This window comes from Oncorhynchus mykiss, chromosome 12 (assembly GCF_057628025.1).
Source record: "Oncorhynchus mykiss isolate SJ-2025 chromosome 12, ASM5762802v1, whole genome shotgun sequence".
Classification (NCBI taxonomy): Eukaryota; Metazoa; Chordata; class Actinopteri; order Salmoniformes; family Salmonidae; genus Oncorhynchus; species Oncorhynchus mykiss.
In genome coordinates this window covers 43686897-43705032 of record NC_143033.1, presented here as the reverse complement: position 1 = coordinate 43705032, position 18136 = coordinate 43686897, and the positions used below count along the sequence as shown (strand labels likewise).

The window sequence follows — 18136 nt, the reverse complement described above, 5'->3', positions numbered from 1 at the left end:
CCATTCCATTTGTGCCGTTCCAGCCATTATTATGAGCCATCCTCCCCTCAGCAGCCTCCACTGGTGTATGTGTATGTCCTTGAGAAGGGCTTAGCACAAGCATGGCTTCTAGGTAAAGACTATTAGTCTCGGGAACTTACATCGACAAAAATACTTCTGAAATAAGTCTCTAGAGCCCTAATACTGAACACAGCTCATTGGGTCATGCTGAGACGACAGCTCTGGATCGCTGTACAACAATATGCATTGTGTAAAAAAAATATTTGGCTGCATAACTAATATTCCCCACACTTCACTGGCTTGTGCTGGTTCGTTTCGAAACAAGATAGTGTAGTGATTTATTATTTTTAAAAACTATATTTTCTCAGAGGTTGTCCAAGCAAAGCAGCCCATTGACATAAACAAATTATGCAAAAACAAACACAAGTCGACTTTGGTGGGCATGATGGTTCTCGTACAAAGAAAGTAAAGTAATTTGAATAGTAAATTATAATTATACAAAATTAAATATCGCCTGTGGAAAATGAAACAGCTGGGGGATATAAATCTCCTAACAATCAACAAAGGCTGAGACCCTTAAATGCCCAGTGCAGTCAAAAACATGAATTCCTCTGTTATATGCATTTCCAGACTATGTTGGAATTATAATGTGAAATATGAAAAGCATGACAATGCCCTTTTAGTGTAAGAGCTGTTTGAAAAGACCTCCTGAAATGTCAGCCTGTTGATGGGTGTACATGGGGTGTGGTATATGGCCTATATACAATGGTGGAAAAAGTACCCGGCTGTCCTACTTGAGTAAAGTAAAGATACCTTAATAAAAAAATGACTCAAGTAAAAGGGAAAGTCACCCAGTAAAATACTATTTGAGTAAAAGTAAAAGTAAAAGTCAATATAAAAGTCAATGTAAAAGTCAATGTAATTGCAAAATATACTGAATTATCAAAAGTAAAATGTAAAAGTTTAAATCATTTCAAATTGCCTATATTAAGCAAACCAGATGGCACAATTACATTTTTATTTATGGATAGCCAGGGACACTTTCCAACACAGACATTTACAAACAAAGTTTTTGTGTATTTGTGTTTAGTGAGTCCACCAGATCAGAGGCGGTAGGGATGACCAGGGATGTTCTCTTGATAAGTGCGTGAATTTGTCCTTCTAAGCGTTCAAAATGTAACGAGTACTTTTGGGTGTCAGGGAAAATGTATGGAGTAAAAAGTAAATTATTTTCTTTAGGAATGTAGTGAAGTAAAAGTAAAGGTTGTCAAAAATATAAATATTAAAGTAAAGTACAGCTACCCCCAAGAAATATTTAAGTAGTACTTTAAAGTATTTTTACTTAAGTACATTACACCACTGCCTATATAGCACGACTAAGGGATGTTCTAATGCACAACACAACACGGAGTGCCTGGATACAGCCCTTAGCTGTGGTGTATAGGCCATATACCACTAACCCCCGAGGTGCCTTTTTGCTTTTAGAAACCATTTGCCAACACAGTAAGGCAAAGAAAGACACATCTATATTGAAAATTGAGTTTTAATAAATAAATTCATAATAAATACATTCCGCCAGAAAAAGTAGTCTCGTTGCTATACTGGTTGCTATGCAACATAACCACAGGCTAGCTAGTACGTTTTCATTAAATGTATGCAAAAACAGAGCATTAGCGCCACTTCTCGAGTGACTAACACACAGCAATTATTTATTAATGTTGATCTGAATGATGCCTTTTATTGTGCATGAATGAAAAAATTGCCCCGCGTTATTGTTTGTTATTGCCTTGCCCATGTTGTTGTTTGTTGGATCCATGCTGCTGGAAATGGATGCCATTCTTCTAGTTGGGGAAGTTGCTGCTTTGTTGTCAGAGAGAATAGTGCTCCACCGCTTCCAGATTTGGCATCCAGTAACTTTGAAGATAGGTTTCAGATCTGTGTCCACTGACAGACATTATTTCTCATGGTTCGGAGGCAGTGGTTTGTGTAAATCTTCGACTCCCATCGGCTTTTTGATGTACCTGAAAGATATAAAATAAAATAATGTTAGCTAATAGTTGGGCCGACATAGCTACCAGTTATATTGTCAGGGTAAAATTGATTTAGCTAGCTAGCTAACAGTTACATACCATATGTATCCATTCACTGCTTTCCGTTTCGGGAGGAGGTACAACGCAGGGGCGACGGAGGGATGGAGGGACAGATACTACTTAAGCGTAGCTATCAGGCAGAGGGGATCACCCGGCAGTTCAAACATGTATCCCCGTCCACTCTCCCTGTTCTTCTCCTGCAGGCCCTTGTGTTTTTTTTGTGGGTTTGTTGAACGAGAGAGTCGCATACTGTAAGCTGTTCTCATCTGTACATGTATTAAATGAGTCAGGTTTCAACAGACGGTTTCCCTCCTTCACCCTTTTGCTCAAAATGAAGTTGAACATCAAACCATACTTTCTTCACCAAAACATCAGGTGTTTCAGTGTCCAGAACCTTGGATTGTTAGATGAGCTGCATGTCGTTTTCAGTTATGGCTGTGTGGTGGGCAGCTTTGTCGAGTGCCTCTTTCCTCACGTTTTTATTTACGTCGACAAACACATTGTTGCTCGTTGTGAATTCGGTGTCCTTCTGTATATTCCATGTCAAACTGATAGGGGGGATCTTTGATATGTTGGTTCAAACCAGCTCTGTGTCCAGCATAGCTGCTAATCTCATGTCCTTCGCCATTCATGTTCCTGACTGAACCAGAAAAGTCCTGTAGGATGTCGTTCAGCTCTGTTTTTTTGTTGTATTCCCAAACTCACAATGTATCCCTTTTTCCACACACCAGTCAGTGAAGCAGGTAAGAGCCCACTTTGTTTGTTTCACATTGTACTTGTTTCTCTCAAGTTCATCTAAACTCTTATTTTCTACATGGGCATGTCAAACAATTGTTGATGTAGCCAATTTATCAAGGTGAAAGGCGCAATGATATCAAAATGAAAAGGCTAAACGTGGTATACAAGCTCACATACCCATAGCTAAATGTGGCTTTAGCCAATCAGCATCCAGTATCTAAACTACCCGGTTTATAATAGTTACTAGACGAATAAGAAATACACTTCCAAACCTCTCTGCCAATATCAACTCTTTTTCAGTTTTTCCCTCTCCACTCAGACCACGTCCAGACAGTCCTAGCAAAATTCTTGCTTGAGAAATTGCTCTTTGTGAGAAATTGCTCTTTGCAAGCTATTTTTGTTTCTTTTAGACCATTTTTATAAAAAATAACTATCACAGTAAGGTACATAACCTTTTCACACGTACCAACAAACGAGTGTGATCATCTACAGTTGTCCCTGCAACGTACGCTCAAACAAGTTTCGATTGACACAACAGTCAGCATTTGAGCTAGCCGCACTGTTTTTTCACAGAAACATTTTGCACAAACACAGTCCTTGCAAAGTGTTGTCCTGAATGTGACTAGTTTATTTTTGGATGCAATGTTCAGACATTCACAGAAGTAAAGACAGCATGCAGAATCCTCAAAACCGGAAAATGTAGACTACATTAGACCTTGTGCTAAATGAGGAAAGATTGACATAACACAAGCCGTCATATTTAGATAATTCTCAGCTGACAGAAACCACAATATAAATTAGCTAATAGCAATTACAATTTATAATTCATCACATCACGGGTAAGCTCACCATTGATTTAAATAATTGAGTAAAACACTTTTTAAAAAACAAAAGTAATCCGACGATGGCTAACTTCCGGAAGTTTACTTGAAAGATAATTGAACCATTCCTTCACCTCATTATAACATCTTTGGTCAGACAGAAGTGTACGTGACACGCAAAATGTATTGTATAATGTCAACAAACATGGCACCACACATAGCTGGCAAATAGCTTAACATTAGGCCATTATAATCAGTACAACCTTCAAAAAAATATTTTACACACATCATAGGTGTCCATTACAATCTCTGCAATCATCTGAATGCATTATTTTCACCAGTACTTGAAAACATTTGAATAAAACTGGACACACCTACTCATTCAAGGGTTTTTCTTTTACATTGTAGAATAATAGTGAAGACATCAAAACTATGAAATAACACATACTGAAATATGTAGAAACCAAAAAAGTGTTAAACAAATCAAAATATATTTTAGATTTTAGATTCTTCAAAGAAGTCACCCTTTGCCTTGATGACAGATTTGCACACGCTTGTCATTCTCTCAACCAGCTTCACCTGGAATGCTTTTCCAACAGTCTTGAAGGAGTTCCCACATATGCTGAGCACTTGTTGGCTGCTTTTCCTTCACTCTGCGGTCCAACTCATCCCAAACCATCCCAATTGGGTTGAGGTTGGGTGATTGGGGAAGCCAGGTTCTCTGTTGCAGCACCTCATCACTCTCCTTCTTGGTCAAATAGCCCTTACACAGCCTGGAGGTGTGTTGGGTCATTGGCCTGTTGAAAAACAAATGATAGTCCCACAGCGCAAACCTGATGGGAAGACATATCGCTGCAGAAAGTGTCCATTGAATTCTAAATAAATCACTGACACTGTCACCAGCAAAGCACCCCTACACCTCCTCCTCCATGCTTCAGGGTGGGAACTACACATGCAGAGATCATCCGTTCACCTACAAAGACACGGCGATTGGAACCAAAATCTGAAATTTTGACCAAAAATATCCACCGGTCTAATGTTCATTGATCGTGTTTCTTGGCCCAAGCAAGTCACTTCTTCTTATTGATGTCCTTTAGTAGTGGTTTCTTTGCTTAAATTCAAGGATTCCACCTCTCCTCCAAGGCATCCCAGAAGTCCCCGACGTCTACGTTTCTGAGACAATCCAAGGCTACCTGAGTTCTCCCGAGAGTCTCCAGAATCTGCCAATTCACCTCTTCCCGAGCCGATGCAAATAGGCAGAGCTAGGTTGTCTCCAGCTGAACGTTTATGCAGACAATACAAAGAGTTGTTTGTATTCCGGGACTAATGGTCATTTCGTGTCTACCTGTCCACTAAAAGATCAAGCTCACTGGTAGATGCGAGTACTCTGGTGGGCCATACGGAGAACTTTCCTTCTCCCCTTACTCACACCCCTCTGCATGCCATCCTGCTTTGGGGGAACCAGTCAAAATCTCTCCCGGTACTCACCGACTCTGCGGCCCACAATACCACTCCCATCAACCTGCGGGTGTCAGGGAACCACAGCGAGGCTATATAGTTCATGATTATTAAGTCTTCCCAAGTTCCCGTGGTATTGGGATTCACTTGGTTCTAGTGACACAATCCCCTCATCGACTGGACTGCTGGTGCTATCATGGCCTAGAGCCCATTCTGCCACGCCAATTGCCTGAAGTTGGCGCAGCCTGCACCTGGACATTTTTGTGTGGGCTCAGAAGTAGCCTCAGACCTCTCCGCCATTGCCGCAGAGTACCAGGACCTCCGGGAGGTTTTCAGTAAGGCCCGGGCCACTTTGTTTCATCCGCATCGACCCTATGACTGTGGGATTTATCTTCTCCTGGGCACCACACCACCCCGGTGACGACTGTATTCACTGTCGGGTCTGGGGACCAAGGCTATGGAGACCTACATCAAGGACTCCCTAGCCCTGGACTACCGACCTCTGCCTGCCTTTGACCTGTCGTTTGCCTGCCCCCTATTTTATAATAAACATCTGTTATTCGAACTGTATCCATTTGGGTCTTATCCTGAGTCGTCATACTTCATACTTCCCCTCCTCCATCCAAGATCGCATAACAGTTCAGACGTCTTTTGTCCTCGTCTTGTCGTGTCCTGTATATATATATATTTACAACTTTTTTCACATACATTTTATTTTTATTTTCCATCAACTCATCTTCTAAACACTCTCCTGCAACCAGCCTCACCAATTTATATTTATAAAAAAGTATTATTTACCTCAGATCTGCAATCCTTCAGGAAGCTAGCCAGAAACTCCAGGAGGCTGGCCAGAAACTAGCCAGAAGCTAGCCAGGAGCTAGCCCAGAAGCTAATCCAGAAGCTAATCAGAAGCTAACCACGGTTTGTGGTCATCGGCTGTCCTTTAGCTCGAAAATCTATCGAAAATCTATCGCCAGTTTTGTACGGCGCAGCGCGGCTCGGAACGGAACATACCGGACCAATTTTCTCTCCATGTCCCTGGATTTCAACTGCTCTCTGGACATTCATACCCGGATCTCACAGCTAGCTAGCTGCTATCCGTGTGACAGTCGGCTTTCGTCGATTCCGGAGCAAACATCGATTGTTCCGGTGCTAGCCAGCTCCGTCAATCACTCCTGAGTTCCATCATTCACTCCTGGGCTGCAGTCACCTATCCGGACCCGTTTCACTGCCTACGCGGAGCCCCACCGGGCCTTCACAACCGGACTACCGACGTTATCTACCTGAATGAGATCCGGCTGGCTCCTCTGTCGCGATGTTACCTGAACGCCCATCTGCGGCCCGCTAACCGTTAGCTGTCTTTCCGGCTGCTATCTGAATAGACAATCGGACAATTTATTTATTTTTATTATTATGTTTTCTTCTCTGGCCTCTATAACTATATCTATTGTTCTTATTTTTGTTGTTGTTGTGTGATTTGGATTAATCCCCTCTACCACACGGAACCCCACTAATCTACTGACCGAACGCAAGAGGTGGCTAACAACAGACTCCATCCTATGCTAGCTTGCTACCGGTTGGCCTGGCTAGCTGTCTAAATCGCCGTGACCCTAAACCAACCTCTCCACTCACTGGACCCTTTTGATCACTCGACTAAGCATGCCTCTCCTTAATGTCAATATGTCTTGTCCATTGCTGTTCTGGTTAGTGTTTATTGGCTTATTTCACTGTAGAGCCTCTAGTCCTGCTCACTATACCTTATCCAACCTATTAGTTCCACCACCCACACATGCAATGACATCTCCTGGTTTCAATGATGTTTCTAGAGACAATATCTCTCTCTTCATCACTCAATACCTAGGTTTACCTCCACTGTATTCACATCCTACCTTACCTTTGTCTGTACATTATACCTTGATGCTATTTTATCGCCCCCAGAAACCTCCTTTTACTCTCTGTTCCAGACGTTCTAGACGACCAATTCTTATTGCTTTTAGTCACACCCTTATTCTACTCCTCCTATGTTCCTCTGGCGATGTAGAGGTGAATCCAGGCCCTGCAGTGCCTAGCTCCACTCCTATTCCCCAGGCGCTCTCTTTTGACGACTTCTGTAACCGTAATAGCCTTGGTTTCATGCATGTTAACATTAGAAGCCTCCTCCCTAAGTTTGTTCTATTCACTGCTTTAGCACACTCTGCCAACCCGGATGTTCTAGCTGTGTCTGAATCCTGGCTTAGGAAGACCACCAAAAATTCAGACATTTTAATTCCAAACTACAACATTTTCAGACAAGATAGAACTGCCAAAGGGGGCGGTGTTGCAATCTACTGCAAAGATAGCCTGCAGAGTTCTGTCCTACTATCCAGGTCTGTACCCAAACAATTTGAACTTCTACTTTTAAAAATCCACCTCTCTAAAAACAAGTCTCTCACCGTTGCCGCCTGCTATAGACCACCCTCTGCCCCCAGCTGTGCTCTGGACACCATATGTGAACTGATTGCCCCCCATCTATCTTCAGAGCTCGTGCTGCTAGGCGACCTAAACTGGAACATGCTTAACACCCCAGCCATCCTACAATCTAAACTTGATGCCCTCAATCTCACACAAATTATCAATGAACCTACCAGGTACCTCCCCAAAGCCTTAAACACGGGCACCCTCATAGATATCATCCTAACCAACTTCCCCTCTAAATACACCTCTGCTGTCTTCAACCAAGATCTCAGCGATCACTGCCTCATTGCCTGCATCCGTAATGGGTCAGCGGTCAAATGACCTCCTCTCATTACTGTAAAACGCTCCCTGAAACACTTCAGCGAGCAGGCCTTTCTAATCGACCTGGCCGGGGTATCCTGGAAGGATATTGACCTCATCCCGTCAGTAGAGGATGCCTGGATATTTTTTAAAAATGCCTTCCTAACCATCTTAAATAAACATGCCCCATTCAAGAAATTTAGAACCAGGAACAGATATAGCCCTTGGTTCTCCCCAGACCTGACTGCCCTTAATCAACACAAAAACGTCCTATGGCGTTCTGCATTAGCATCGAAACAGCCCCCGTGATATGCAGCTGTTCAGGGAAGCTAGAAACCATTATACACAGGCAGTTAGAAAAGCCAAGGCTAGCTTTTTCAAGCAGAAAGTTGCTTCTTGCAACACTAACTCAAAAAAGTTCTGGGACACTGTAAAGTCCATGGAGAATAAGAACACCTCCTCGCAGCTGCCCACTGCACTGAAGATAGGAAACACTGTCACCACTGATAAATCCACCATAATTGAAAATTTCAATAAGCATTTTTCTACTGCTGGCCATGCTTTCCACCTGGCTACTCCTACCCCTGTCAACAGCACTGCACCCCCAACAGCAACTCGCCCAAGCCTTCCCCATTTCTCCTTCTCCCAAATCCATTCAGCTGATGTTCTGAAAGAGCTGCAAAATCTGGACCCCTACAAATCAGCCGGGCTAGACAATCTGGACCCTTTCTTTCTAAAATTATCTGCCAAAATTGTTGCCACCCCTATTACTAGCCTGTTCAACCTCTCTTTCGTGTCGTCTGAGATTCCCAAAGATTGGAAAGCAGCTGCGGTCATCCCCCTCTTCAAAGGGGGGGACACTCTTGACCCAAACTGCTACAGACCTATATCTATCCTACCATGCCTTTCTAAGGTCTTCGAAAGCCAAGTCAACAAACAGATTACCGACCATTTTGAATCTCACCATACCTTCTCTGCTATGCAATCTGGTTTCAGAGCTGGTCATGGGTGCACCTCAGCCACGCTCAAGGTCCTAAACGATATCTTAACCGCCATCGATAAGAAACATTACTGTGCAGCCGTATTCATTGATCTGGCCAAGGCTTTTGACTCTGTCAATCACCACATCCTCATCGGCAGACTCAACAGCCTTGGTTTCTCAAATGATTGCCTCGCCTGGTTCACCAACTACTTCTCTGATAGAGTTCAGTGTGTTAAATCTGAGGGTCTGTTGTCCGGACCTCTGGCAGTCTCTATGGGGGTGCCACAGGGTTCAATTCTTGGACCGACTCTCTTCTCTGTATACATCAATGAGGTCGCTCTTGCTGCTGGTGAGTCTCTGATCCACCTCTACGCAGACGACACCATTCTGTATACTTCCGGCCCTTCTTTGGACACTGTGTTAACAACCCTCCAGGCAAGCTTCAATGCCATACAACTCTCCTTCCATGGCCTCCAATTGCTCTTAAATACAAGTAAAACTAAATGCATGCTCTTCAACCGATCACTACCTGCACCTACCCGCCTGTCCAACATCACTACTCTGGACGGCTCTGACTTAGAATACGTGGACAACTACAAATACTTAGGTGTCTGGTTAGACTGTAAACTCTCCTTCCAGACCCATATCAAACATCTCCAATCCAAAGTTAAATCTAGAATTGGCTTCCTATTTAGCAGCAAAGCATCCTTCACTCATGCTGCCAAACATACCCTTGTAAAACTGACCACCCTACCAATCCTCGACTTTGGCGATGTAATTTACAAATTAGCCTCCAATACCCTACTCAACAAACTGGATGCAGTCTATCACAGTGCAATCCGTTTTGTCACCAAAGCCCCATATACTACCCACCATTGCGACCTGTACGCTCTCGTTGGCTGGCCCTCGCTTCATACTCGTCGCCAAACCCACTGGCTCCATGTCATCTACAAGACCCTGCTAGGTAAAGTCCCCCCTTATCTCAGCTCGCTGGTCACCATAGCATCTCCCACCTGTAGCACACGCTCCAGCAGGTATATCTCTCTAGTCACCCCCAAAACCAATTCTTTCTTTGGCCGTCTCTCTTTCCAGTTCTCTGCTGCCAATGACTGGAACGAACTACAAAAATCTCTGAAACTGGAAACACTTATCTCCCTCACTAGCTTTAAGCACCAACTGTCAGAGCAGCTCACAGATTACTGCACCTGTACATAGCCCACCTATAATTTAGCCCTATCAACTACCTCTTTCCCAACTGTATTTAATTTATTTATTTATTTTGCTCCTTTGCACCCCATTATTTTTATTTCTACTTTGCACATTCTTCCATTGCAAAACTACCATTCCAGTGTTTTACTTGCTATATTGTATTTACCTTGCCACCAAGGCCTTTTTTTTGCCTTTACCTCCCTTCTCACCTCATTTGCTCACATTGTATATAGACTTGTTTATACTTTATTATTGACTGTATGTTTGTTTTACTCCATGTGTAACTCTGTGTTGTTGTATCTGTCAAACTGCTTTGCTTTATCTTGGCCAGGTCGCAATTGTAAATGAGAACTTGTTCTCAACTTGCCTACCTGGTTAAATAAAGGTAAAATAAAAAAAATAAATAAAATAAAATAAATGTGTTAAAGTAATGATGGACTCTCGTTTCTCTTTGCTTATTTGAGCTGTTCTTGCCGTAATATGGACTTGGTCTTTTACTTAATAGGGATATCTTCTGTATACCACCCCTACCTTGTAACAACACAAGTGATTGGCTCAAATGCATTTAAGAAGGAAAGAATTTCCAGAAATTAACTTTTAACAAGGCCCACCGGTTAATTGAAAATAAAAAGAAAAAATTTAAAATAAAAATATCAAATATATTCAGATTTTTAAACACTTTTTTGGTTACTACAAGATTCCATATGTCTTATTTCATAGTTTGGATGCCTTCACTATTATTGGGCTCCCGAGTGGCGCTGCGGTCTAAGGCACTGCATCTCAGTGCAGAAGCGTCACTACAGACACCCTGGTTTGAATCCAGGCTGTATCACAACTGGCTGTGATTGGGAGTCCCCGTAGGGGACAATTGACCCGGGTTTGGCCGGTGTAGGCCGTCATTGTGAATAAGAATTTGTTCTTTACTGACTTGCCTAGTTGCATTTTTTTATTCTACAATGTAGAAAATAGTAAAACTAAAGAAAAACCCTTGAATGAGTAGATGTGTCCAAACTTTTGACTGGTACTGTACACATATACATATTCTACAGTATGCTACACGATATACAGAAAATAAGGCACTTACTTTGATAGGAACGCACACATGTCCAAAATTATTAATTGTAAGGAAGACAACAATGAAGGAAATGCAGGAGCCAGACAGAAAATGTTCCAGTTCGTGCGAGACTGCGCAAATATCTTCATACTTGATCTGTGGAAACACTGTGGAAGTGCTTGGGCTCTCAAAGAGAGAAGTTTGTCTGGCTAAATAAAGGTTCAAGCATAAATTCCCTGAAATGGGCTACTTTAATGTGAATTAATGAGGAGGCGGAACACACCTCAATAAAATTCTATTACATTTTGTTTTGTTAGAAATAATTTTAAATTCACAAGTTAAAACATAGCCTATAGATAATTAGCAGGCAGCGCGTGTTAATTGTCCTGAAATCATGTGCATAAAACAAGTCACGCTGGGGCGACCGTTAGAGATATTTGGTACTCACAGGTGAAAAGGTTAATTGTCACCCAGAAATTATTTGATATTGAGATTAAAATGGCTGCATTGGACATTTATAACATAGACAATTTAAAATATATATTTTAAGGACTTACCTGCGGTCCTCTTTGTACCACTCAAAATCTGCCCCAGGAACAGCAGAGGCCTCACATTGGAGCACCCCTTTTTGGCCCACTGGGGTACCTGTACTCCTGGCATTCGAAATGAAGGGAGCGTCTGTAGGATGCATGACATTAAATTAGTTTTATAGCGGTACATATCCATTTTTATCATTAAAGGTAAACTCAGCAATATGACATCATCACAGACAGCTGGGCAACTTTCTGCTTACAGAAATCAACAACAACATTCTGATCTGCCAAGACGGACACTATTGGGTCTTCCTAATGTGGGTATGCCTCACGGGATGGTGCACATTGGAAATGTTTTTGCAGTCTTGAAAGATTGAAATGATGCTTTTATGAATGATGTCATATTGCTGTGTCTACCTACCTGATAACCATTCATTTTCTGTCCTTCAAACTCTACTGTTTCAAACAGATGAAGTATCTGTTATCCTGAATAATCTGTGAAGTCCTTCAATATGTTTTCTGTTGATACCAATGTACACGCTAGCTTGCATGTTAAACTAACAGAAGGCTTCTTAAATTAATTAATTTACCCCAGCAAGCTCTTAAAACAAGCTTGGGTCCACAAGCCTTGAAAAACCATGTAGCTGATAAAAGAGCCATATTAGCTGACTATTTAGCTTTGTTTGAGTGTTGAGCTGTTTGCCGTCATTGTTTGTTTTTATGCTTACAATTGACTGTGACTTTCACCGTCCTCACATCTGGGGCTGAGATGTCATTGGAGGAGATGCATTCATAGGATCCCGACTGTTCTTTAGTGATCGCTGTCATATCAACGTATTCCCCTTCAGTGACAAATTTGAGGCCTAAAAAAGAACACAAAACATCCGTGTTTAAATGTAGAAAGCATACAGAGGTGCACAAGGTATTACCAAAACCCCAAGGTGATTGAAATGCAGTTTCAATACCTGACTAATAATTTATGTTTGACCGAAAATGGCTCCCCAAAAGCCACATAACAACTCAAACCTTGATAATTACATAAAAATACATAGAACCATAACAAATTCCTAGCAGCAGCCGTTGAATTTGACATACACATATGCACATACACAATACTTCAGTTTTCTAACTGTCTACTGATTATGAAACAGTACTTGTAACCAGGTTAAACAGGTGTCATATCCAAGATTCATGGAAATCAACCTTTCAAGCTGTCTGCCACATTGACAAAGGTAGCCTGTAGGCTATACAACCTTATGATGTTTTCTTGCAAGAGAGTGCGGACCGTACCTTTTCTCTATACATCAGACACTACAACATAACATTTCTTCACCTGTTCGTTAAATATTTGAAAGCAGGAGCCACTCGAGGGGGAAATTCTCAAGAGATACAGTAGCAGGGTCTTGTACACAACATCAGCAGGTACCACATTACAGAAACACTGGCACTCAAAATGTTATCGAATGTCAACACACATAGCATAAAATCACATTTCCCCAGACATCAGCAGTCTTGTAGGATAATCACTGCTCTCGCAACGGACATCATAAAGTCTCTAAAGTCTTGCTATTCAAAGAAACCTGCCAGTATCAGTTATTTATCCTCTGTGTGTGTGTGGATGACTGTGTGTGTGTGTGTGTGTGTGTGTGTGTGTGTGTGTGTGTGTGTGTGTGTGTGTGTGTGTGTGTGTGTGTGTGTGTGTGTGTGTGTGTGTGTGTGTGTGTGTGTGTGTGTGTGTGTGTGTTTCTTTCTGTGTGTGTGGAGGGGGAAATGGGGCTGAGACTAAAATGGAGAGACACCTTTACTTGGAGATAACCCCTTCCCAATCAGCTGAAATGTCACATACAACATTAGCATGATCTCATTACTTTCCAAAAGCCCTGGTCCCACCAGCAGCTGCTACTGCAGCTTACAGGGGACTGACTGGAAAGGTTGTGCTGGGCTGGGTTGTTACTTTTAACTTTAATGGGAAACGGAAGCACAGGTAATTGAACATTTGTATTTTGTGTTTCTATCAACATTACGCAGATTGAGACGAAGAAGTGGAAATTGAGTTATTGACCATTACTGTGTTATTTTATGGTTGCAGGGGTGAGTGATGGCAAGGTTAACCTAAGATAATTTGGGCTTTAGCGTGACAGCAATTCCTTGTCCAAAAGATGGGCGGAAATGGTTAGGCCTGTATTTTCAGTCCAATCGATGAAATAATGATGTTAGGTTGTTAATGAAAGGGAAAAAGTTTGCGTACTTTCTTAAGATTTGTGATAGAGTTACTCTGCTTTTGTATCTCAGCAGCATATTCTACTTTAAGATTGAACAGATGGTAAAGGCATATGTCACAGCAATTCATTTGGAACGGGAGGTCACCAAGGGTAGGAAACTTCAGCCTTAGAGAGAAATAGCGTGTGCAGGCACTCTTGATTGTTGTGATTTTGCTAATTGGCCCAATGAAGACCATGATGAGTTGAACCAGGTGACAAAACAACTAGACCTTCTGGCATTCTATGTTTACCTACCCTGACTCCTGTTGGGCTTTCATTTATACATTCATATCAGTAGTGGTATGTAAGCTACACTAACCAGAGTAAGCATAGAAATATCCAGGACTTGAGTAGGAGAAAGTTTGAAAATAAAGTCATGTCTCTCACGGTTGATCTTAAAATTAACCTTGTGTCAAAGCAAAAAACATGTCTTCTGTTCTAATATTCATGCCAGTTTTTGGGGGGTCTGTAGGGATTTGAGAAACACATCAAATGTGACTACCTATTCCCAAAATATTATGCCAATGACTTGCTACACAGAGGAGCCATATCCTCCAAACACTGTTTCCTTCTCTTTTGCAACTTTTGTAAGAGTTTGAAATTTGCTGAGCACATAGGCTCTGCCTGACTCAACCCTATTCATATTTTATTATTTTCCTTATCATTGAACGTTTTCATATTATTTCCACAACACTGCAGAAAGAACAGCACCACTGGTGTACAATTGACAATAATGAATGTTTGCAGAGCGGTTTCTGCTTCAGCATAAGTTGTCTTAGCAACCAAGGCTCTTTCACCTTTTGCTGCTAAACCAGTTAACAATTCTAGAGATAAATAATGTTTTTGTAATGCTACCCGTAATGGTCCCCGGATGTTTGTGTCCAGTTTTCCGTTAGTAAGGGAGCATTCTATGTACAGTATGTGGGCAAAAACCTAATGTGAACCAATTTAGCATGTTTTAGAGTTAGAGTTAGGAGAACATTCCCTTAATGTCAAACACAACTTACCGGGAACCCAGTTGCAATGTTCACTTAAGTGAAAATACTTCAAAGTAATACTTTAGTAGTTTTTTAGAGGTACTTTACTTCACTATTTATATTTTTGAGAACGTTTGCTTTTACTTCATTACATTCCTAAAGATATTAATGTACTTTTTACTCCATACATTTTCCATGACAGCCAAAAGTACTCATTACATTTTGAATGCTTAGCAGGACAGGAAGGTGGTCCAATTCACGCACTTATCATGAGAATATCCCTGGTCATCTCTACTGCTTCTGATTGAGTGGACTCACTAAACACACAAGCTTTGTTTGTAAATGTGATTGTTGGAGTCTGTCCCTGGCTATCCGTAAATAAAAAATCAAATGGTGGTTTCTGGTTTGCTTAAAATAAGGAATTTGAAATTATTTATATTTTTCTTTTTCCTTTTGATATTTAAGTATATTTTAGCAATTATAATGACTTTGGATACATAAGTATATTTAAAACCAAATAATGTTTGACTTTTACACAAGTAATATTTTATTGGGTGACTTTCACTTTTACTTGAGTCATTTTCTACTAAGGTATCTTGACTTTTACTAAAGTATGACAATGAGATACTTTTTCCACCGTTGCCATGTTCTCAGAATATCTATTATTAATGTTCTAGACATGTTTCACTGGAAGGCTGCAAGAACATTCCTGTGTCCAGTTTTCTTAGGGTTAGGGCAATATTCCATCAACATCCCACCAAACATATACAGAACATGATTGGTCTAATGTTGGTGGGACATTTTACACTTATTTTATTTTATATACACTACCGGTCAAACGTTTTAGAACACCTACTCATTCAAAGGTTTTTCTGTATTCTTACTATTTTCTACATTGTAGAATAATAGTAAAGAGATCAAAACTGTGAAATAACACACATGGTATCCATGTAGTAACCAAAAAAGTGTTAAACAAATCAAAATCTATTTTATATTTGAGATTCTTCAAAGTAGCCACCCTTTGCCTTGATGACAGCTTTGCACACTCTTGGCATTCTCTCAACCAGCTTCATGAGGTAGTCACCTGGAATGCATTTCAATTAATAGGTGTGTCTGTTAAAGTTCATTTTTGGAATTTCTTTCCTAATGCGTTTTGGCCAATCAGTTGTGTTGTGACAAGGTAGAGGTGGTATACAGAAGATGTCCCTATTTGGTAAAAGACCAAGTCCATATTATGGACAAGAATAGCTCAAGTAAGCAACGAGAAATGACAGTCCGTCATTACTTTAAGATATGAAGGTCAGTCAATCCGGAAAATGTCAAGATCTTTGAAAGTTTCTTGAAGTGCAGTCGCATAAACCATAAAGTGCTATGATGAAACAGACTTTCATGAGGACCGCCACAGGAAAGGAAGACCCAGAGTTACCTCCGCTGCAGAGGACAAGTTCATTAGAGTTACCAGCCTCAGAAATTGCATCACAGATTTCCAGTAACAGGCACATCTCAACATCAACTGTTCAGAGGATCAGGCCTTCATGATCGAATTGCTGAAAAGAAACCACTACTAAAGGACCCCAATAAGAAGAAGAGAATTGCTTGGGCAAAGAAACATGAGCAATGGACGTTAGACCGGTGGAAATCTTTGTGAGATGCAGAGTATGTGAACGGATGATCTCTGCATGTGTGGTTCCCACCGTGAAGCATGGAGGTGGTGTGATGGTGTGGGGGTGCTTTAGTGGTGACATTGTCCGTGATTTATTTAGAATTCAAGGCACACTTAACCAGCATGGCTACAGCATTCTGCAGTGATACGCTATCCCATCTGGTTTGCACTTTGTGGGACTATAATTTATTTTTCAACAGGACAATGATCAAACACACCTCCAGGCTGTGTAATGGCTTTTTGGCCAATAAGGAGAGTGATAGAGTGCTGCATCAGATGACCTGGCCTCCACAATCAACCGACCTCAACCCAATTTAGATGGTTTTTGGATAAGTTGGACTGCAGAGTGAAGTAAAAGCAGCCAACAAGTGCTCAGCATATGTGGGAACTCCTTCAATGCTATTGGAAAAGCATTCCAGGTGAAGCTGGTTGAGAAAATGCCAAGAGTGTGCAAAGCTGTCAAGGCAAAGAGTGGCTACTTTGAAGAATCTAAAATGTAAAATATATTTTGATTTGTTGACCCCTTTTTTGGTTAATACATGTGTTATTTCATAATTTTGATGTCTTCACTATTATTCTACAATGTAGAAAATAGTAAAAATAAATAAAAAGACAATTAATAAGTAGGCGTGCCCAAACTTTTGACTGGTTCTGTATTTACAGTGCGTCCAGAAAGTATTCAGACCCCTTGACTTTTTCCACATTTTGTTATGTTACAGCCTTATTCTAAAATTGATTAAATAGTTTTTTCCCTCATCAATTTACACACAATACCCCAAAATGACAAAGCAAAAAAAGTTTCATACATTTGCTAAAATTTCTAAAAACCTGTTTTCACTTTGTCATTATGGGCTATTGTGTGTAGATTGCTAAGGAACATTTTTTATTTAATCCATTTTAGAATAAGGCTGTAACGTAACAAAATGTGGATAAAGTCAAGGGGTATGAATAATTTCCGAACGCACTGTATATACTGTACTGTATATACATGTGTATATATTTTGTAACTTTTTACCCCTTTTTCTACCCAATTTCATGATATCCAATTGGTAGTTACAGTCTTGTCCCATCACTGCAACTCCTGTACAGACCTGGGATAGGCACACTTTCTTGAGTGTACTTTTAACAGAGCTGAGAAAACACAGTTCTCAACTTCTATACTGTCATTATCACAACGTGACTTAAGTGTGACAACCACTCACCCAGCTGCTGTTTGGACGATAGGTCTTGCAAGATAGCCTAAGCCTAGATATCCTGTGGTTAGCTTTGAAGATAATTAGGTTCAGTATCTTAAGCAATGACACTGGTAGTTCATTCAGAAGATTAGGCACAGCCACTGTAGCACAGCTACTCAAATCAAGCAGTTAGCCACTACTGCATGGCCTGTATGCCCCTATTCTATTATTGGAAAGTCTGGAGGGACTCCTTGCCCCCCTTAAGTCCACATTTAGGATCACTAGAAAGCTTTGTTAATGCTTTACAACACTGACCTTAAGGTCTGCAAACCAAAGCAAACATGACACCATTTCCATGTTATTTAACCCAAATATTGTACGTTAAGTCGCTAGCCGTTAGCAATGTACTGTAGCTTCTAGC

At 41.0% G+C, this 18136-nt stretch overlaps 1 protein-coding gene across 2 annotated transcripts in view; it reads right to left on the bottom strand.

The window, feature by feature from the left end:
* Positions 1-18136, bottom strand: part of LOC110537630 (opioid-binding protein/cell adhesion molecule) — a 406128-nt gene that overhangs the window by 4975 nt on the left and 383017 nt on the right. For both annotated transcript variants that reach the window (XM_021623816.3, XM_021623815.3), the window contains 2 exons: positions 12368-12502; positions 11664-11784 (listed from right to left, as the gene is read on the bottom strand). In XM_021623816.3, coding sequence (XP_021479491.2) covers positions 11664-11784; positions 12368-12502 — 256 coding nt within the window. The remainder of the gene's footprint in view (positions 1-11663; positions 11785-12367; positions 12503-18136) is intronic.